Source organism: Durio zibethinus, chromosome 21 (genome assembly GCF_047325235.1).
Source record: "Durio zibethinus cultivar Kanyao isolate XHJ-2024 chromosome 21, ASM4732523v1, whole genome shotgun sequence".
In the NCBI taxonomy this organism is placed as follows: Eukaryota; Viridiplantae; Streptophyta; class Magnoliopsida; order Malvales; family Malvaceae; genus Durio; species Durio zibethinus.
The window spans coordinates 21,615,075-21,621,120 of NC_143182.1; the positions used below are offsets into that span (position 1 = coordinate 21,615,075).

At 32.7% G+C, this 6,046-nt stretch overlaps 1 protein-coding gene across 4 annotated transcripts; it reads right to left on the minus strand.

Moving 5' to 3' along the window:
• Positions 1-1,429: 1,429 nt before the first annotated feature.
• LOC111305773 (2-hydroxyacyl-CoA lyase-like) lies at positions 1,430-5,738 on the minus strand. 4 transcript variants are annotated; one of them, XM_089750695.1, is made up of 3 exons: positions 4,193-5,737; positions 3,047-3,362; positions 1,430-1,574 (listed from the first exon to the last, which is right to left on the minus strand). In XM_089750695.1, the coding sequence occupies exons 1-2, from the start codon at positions 5,573-5,575 to the stop codon at positions 3,048-3,050; spliced, it is 1,698 nt and encodes a 565-aa protein (XP_089606821.1). In that variant the 5' UTR covers positions 5,576-5,737; the 3' UTR covers positions 1,430-1,574; position 3,047. The 4 variants fall into 4 exon arrangements, with proteins under 4 accessions (XP_089606821.1, XP_022759291.2, XP_089606820.1 ...); XM_022903556.2 differs by lacking the exon at positions 1,430-1,574 and having other exon boundaries at positions 2,876-3,325; positions 4,193-5,738; XM_089750694.1 differs by lacking the exon at positions 1,430-1,574 and having other exon boundaries at positions 2,876-3,362.
• Between the last annotated feature and the right edge of the window lie 308 nt (positions 5,739-6,046).

The window sequence follows — 6,046 nt, forward strand, 5'->3', positions numbered from 1 at the left end:
TAGGGATGGCATCGGGTCGGGTTTTGCTCGCCCCGAACCCGACCCGACCCGATACTACGTAATTGTACCAGACCCGACCCAACCCGAAATTAATAAAATATTATTTTTTTAAATATAAAATATTATTTTTTAAATATAAATATTTAAAAATATAATTATATAAATATATAATTAATTAATTAATTAAAAAATAATTTTTTATATAATGTCGGGTCGGGTCGGGTTTTAGGCATACCCGAACCCGACCCGACTCCGACTGCTCCCTAACTATACCCGACCCTATAGGATCGGGTCGGACTGGAACCCGTCGGGGACGGGTTTGATTGCCGTCCCTAAACCTAAGTCAAGCTTGATAATTTAGGCTTTTATGGAATTTACAAGTTGAAGTGCCTGAAATTTAGCTTGTAAGATGCTAACTTGAAACTTAAGTCCTAAACATGTGAAAGTTGCCTACATCACATGTAGGCAAAGATGAAAAAAACTTATCACATGACAAATTTAAAAAGGTCAACAGAAGAAAATTTTGACTTTGATACCATGTTAAGCAACACCACTTTAACATACTTAAGTTATCAAGCTTGAAAGTTCTCAAACTTGGCAATTTTTTCAAGTTTAAGACTTGAGTTGTCAACTTAGCATCTAAACGTTCAAGCTAGTCTACTTGCAAATTTGATAAAGCTTAAGTTATCAACTTTTGTACCTTTCAAACTATTAAACATCTAACTTAAAATCAATTGATAATTAGTAAATGAGTTTAACATGTGGATATGAAAAAAGCTTATTACATGACATATTTGAAAAGAACAATAGAAAAAAAATTTGACTCTGATACCATATTAAGTAATGCCACTTTAACATAAGTTATCAAGCTTGAAAGTTATCAAACTTGGCAACTTTTACAAGTTTGAGACTTGAGTTGTCAACTTAGCATTTAAACGTCTAGGCTAGTTTACTTTTAAATTCAATAAAGCTTAAATTATCAACTCTGACACCTTTTAAACTGTTAAACACCTTTCAAACTGTTAAGCATTTACACCTTTCAAACTATTAAGTACCTTTCAAACTGTTAAGCATTTAACTTAAAACTAATTCATAGTAAATAGAGGAGCTCAACCTGAATATAAGATTATAAGAAATTGAATATTTATTAGATATAAGATTATATCACTTTAACAGGCCCTCATCATGTATAAGTGGAGATGAAAAAAACCTATCACGTGACAAATTTAGAAATGGCAAAAAAAGGAAATCTTGGCCCTGATACTATGTTAAGCATCCAACCTAAAACCAATTGACAATAAATGAAAGAGTCCAACTTGAAAATAATTCTATAAAAAATTAAATATTTATTAGATGTGAGATTACATCACTTTAACAAAGTAAACTTTGATAATATAACTGTTACCAAGTTTACATGCAAACATCAGCATAATTCCAAATGTTACATGACCTAGTAGAAATTTTAACTTCTTATTTTTGGATTATCATTTTCTTTCCCAGTCTTCTTTTCCACTTGAAATTTGTTTTTGCATGCACCAGAAGCAATTAAGCTCCATGTCAGTCAAGACTTCATCCTATAAGTATTGCATATAATGAATTATGGGACATTTTATTTTCTATCAAAGAAAAAAATTATTTGGTGTTTGCACAACAAGAAAGAAACTTTATGAAAGGTTTAATACCCTCATCCTGATCATTTTCCTAAATGATCAACTTATCACCACCACATACATTTTCCTTCTGCTTTACAGTTCTTCAGGGGCGGATGGTAATCATGGTTTTTGAAAATTTCCCTTTTATTCGTATATTTACATTAAATAAATTTAAATTGGAGCTTTTTTTTTTTAATTTAGACTTTTAAATTAAAAAGATAAAATTAAATTTATACCTATCTATTTATTTTAACTACTAATCACTGATAAACACTTAAAATTGATTGGTTTGTTACAAATATTAAGTCATAGTTAACGTGAAGTTTAAAAAATCCAATTTAATTTTTAAAATTCTAACTTATATTGAGCAAAATAAATTAAATTTGATATTTCAATTGAAACATTATGAATGTGACATGTATAATTATATGAAATATTAAAATTTATCTTTTTTTATCATAATTGTGTCTTATTTTGATGAAAATTGAAAAATAAAAAATACATTATCTCATTAAAAAATTAATCAAATTTATTTTAATTCTTAGTGGTATCTACAAACTTATCAGTTAGACGAGCATTTTCAATTATAAAAATCATCAAAATAAAATTATAAAATAAGATGAAAAATGAGTTTTTTTATGAATAATTTGATTGTAAACAAAAAAAATTTTCTGATTCAATTGTTAAAGATTTTATTTTTTAAAAAAGAAAATTGTTTACAATTTAAAATAAAATTATTTATTTGAGATATTTTTTATACTTTTATTTTAAATTAATAAAATTTAAGATTTTATAAGTTTGTTATTTTTTTAATATATTATTGCATATACTTTTTATGTTAATAAAATATATAAAAGTATAACTCAAATGAAAAAACATTTATAATTTTAAACTTTTAACTGCCCCCTCAAAATGTGTAACCAAGATCCGCCACCGCTGTTCTTACATCAGCCCACAAGACGAAGCTAATGGATTCTTCTAAAAGATAAATTGTCAAAGCCACACCTTGAAATTCTTGAAATGGGAATTTCCATAAAGCCCGTCTAATTTTCACGGCAAAAGCAAGAAGTGCAAAAGACTGTCTTTCAACCCAAAGTTTCAACAGTAAAATATTTAACATGATATTTAAATTTTTAAAATTTTTAATGTTATGATATTTAAAGAATTATTTATTCATCACGTCTCATCATTTGAATCTAACAACATTAAAGACATATATCACATTTGTTAAAATATTTATATTTTAAATATCACATTAAAGATATTTATAAATACCATATTCAATATTTCATTATTTGTAACATTAACCCTTAGAAACTTTTACATTATTGATTGACAAGGAAGACGAGCTAGCTAAGTGGTGAAATTGAAAAAAGAAAGAAGTTAAACTCTACCTCAGCTCTTGTGCTGCAATCTCCCACAGTGTGCTCCAGCAAAAGGATCAATTATCACATTTATTACAGCTGGCTTCCTTGCGGAGAAAGATTCAGAAAGAGCAGAATTCAATTCATCAGGTGTCCTAACAAGGTAACCCTTTCCCCCAAAAGCTTCCATTAAAGTGTGATAAGCAGCACCAGGAACAAAGGAAGTGGGGGCACGATCATCTTTGAAAGGGCCAGCAACTTCTTCAGGGCTCCTCCGGTCCCCACCATATACACCATCATTGTTAAAGACTATGACAACCACAGGTAACATGTATCGAACCAATGTCTGCATAATTAGAAAAAAGGCAAAAGCCAAACACCATATTGAAAAGATACACAGAACACTTCACTGTAAGGAGAGGGAATTTGTAAGTCAAAACAACCAGCAAGAGCATTTATAATTTCGAGATTTATTAAAGTACAAAGAAGTCTTGAGGTATAAAAGAAAGAAAACATAAAAGAAAAGGAAGAACAGCGCGAAATATGACATTGAACACAAAAACAAAAGAGAAGCGCCCTTCATTAAGTAGTTATCAAACACCCAATTTTCAGCTATTAACTTTGCTACCAATCCATCAAGATACTTATCAGTGCAAATATACTAAATACATCTGAGTGTGTACATGAGAGAGAGAAACAGAAAATACTTTACTCTTAATCATGGAACTGTGACACAATCAACTTATGGTTTCAAAATCCTGAATTAAAAGACCTGATTCCATTCAACATAGACAAACTCTTGTTCAAAATGTTTTCGCCTTTTCTTTTTCTACTGGTAAGTACTAGCCTATTTGAAAATGCCAATGCCCATAAGGAGCAAAATAATTACTGTTATCTGACTGATTATGAAGTTACAATATTAAGTTGCTAATCCAAAAGTTCTTTTACAATTTATCTAACTTGATCACGAAGTGCAAGGAAATAGAACACAACTAAAAAAGTAAATTTCGCAGCCAAGAGGATTATATATTAATAAAACATCATCCTAAATCGTCAATACAAGCATTCACATTATATTTCTTCATAAGTAAGAACATTCAAAAACATATTATGCTTATGAATAAATACAAAAAAATATAATTATGCAAGTGACGCATTTAACATTAGAACACATACCTCAACTTCCATTGCACTGAACCCAAATGCAGAGTCCCCTTCGACTACAACTACAAGCCGCTTAGGATTAGCCACAGCAGCTGCAATGCAATAGCCTAAACCAACTCCCATTGTCCCCCAAGTCCCTGCATCCAACCTAGTCCTAGGCTCAGTCTGAACCAGCACAGACCTTCCAACATCCATAGTATTCGCCCCTTCAGAAACCACCACCGGAGCAGGACTACCCAACCCCAAAATAGCATCTCTTATAATCCTCATAGGAGTCAAAAAATTGAAAGGCACAACATCTTTCGCCAACTGAGCCTCCATCCTGGACACATTATCCTTCACCTTCTTTGAAACAGCCTCAACCCAAGGATGAGACTTTCCCAAACAAAAAGGGTCATCTTTAATCTCCTTATTAATCATCTCCAACACCTTCTTAGCATCCCCAACCAAACCCAAATGTGGTTTCCTCAGCTTAATCTCTTCTTCACAAACATCCACCAAAATGAATTTCACATCTTTATCCCACTTAGGACTCTCCCCAAAATGCAATAACCAATTAAGCCTTGCCCCAACAACCAATGCAACATCACATTTCCCAATAGCAAGTGACCTTGCAGCACTCGCAGCCAACTCATGATCATCATTCACCAATCCTTTCCCCATTGGCGTTGGCAAAAAGGGTATTCCCGTCTTTTCAACCAACTTCCTCAATTCTCCTTCAGCTCTCCCATAACCTGCGCCTTTCCCAAACACAATCAACGGCCTCTCCGCCTTCCTTAACAAAGCAACCGCCTTTTCGATCTCTGTATTCGCCGGAACTATAGATTCTTCAAAAATTCGTGCTTTCTCAGCTTCAGCCAACAAATTTTCAGCTTCAGATTCAGTTATTGTTTGATGTAAAACATCAGTTGGTAAATCCAAATAACACCCACCGGGTCGACCCGAAACCGCATGATCCAAAACCCTAGCAACACAATTGGGAATTTCTTTAATATCTTTTGCTTTAACTGAGAATTTCGAAAAGGGTTTCACAGCTTCGATCTGATCAAGCTCCTGGAAATCTCCACGGCCGGAATCCTTTTGGTCGGAGGAGCCCGAGACCATGACCATGGGCCAGGTGTTGATCATAGCATTGGACAAACCCGCCAGCCCATGGACACAACCCGGCCCAGAAACGGTCAAGAGAAGACCGGGACAGCCCGTGAGGTAGCCATAAACGGAAGCCGCGTAACCGGCGGATTGTTCGTTATGGAAAGCGATGAAACGGACACCAAATTGGACGGCACGGTTGGCGAGGGACGTAACGGGGATGCCTACGACGCCGAACATGTGGGTAACGCCGAAACGGGCAAGGGATTTGGCTGCTAAAACGTTGCCGTCAAAGGAGACGGCCATTTTTTCGACAAAATTCTAGTTACCGAGAATTGTTGCGGTGACTAGCGGCTAGTGCCTAGTGGCTATTTGAAGGTTTACAATAAATTTTTATTAAAAAAAATGGTGAGAAGGGATGAAGAAGCCATTCGAGCATTGCCGGATTCAGGATTTATTTGGCCAATTAAAATAAATAATATTAAATATATAAATTTAAATTAATTTAAATACATAAAAATAATACATTATAATTATTTTTAATGAGTTTTTCAATGTGAAAATAAATATTTTAAACATTATCTCTTTCATCGGAAAAATAATTTAAAATTTTTTTTATAAATTTGGATCCAATAAAAATCATTTAGATCTAATTAAACATAAACTTATTTTGTAAAATGTTATGTCTCTTTATTATTTATTTCATATAATTCTTTCAAAATTGACTTTCATTTAATAAGATATTTCTTCATTACTAATTAAATTAGATAATTTACT

What these genes read in the sequence shown, in the direction of transcription:
- LOC111305773 (XM_089750695.1), bottom strand. Translation starts at nt 5,575, where the DNA reads ATGGCCGTCTCCTTTGACGGCAACGTTTTAGCAGCCAAATCCCTTGCC. An exon ending in TCAGTGCAATGGAAGTTGAG is followed by an intron (nt 3,363 to 4,192) that starts GTATGTGTTCTA and finishes CTAATTATGCAG; the next exon opens with ACATTGGTTCGATACATGTT.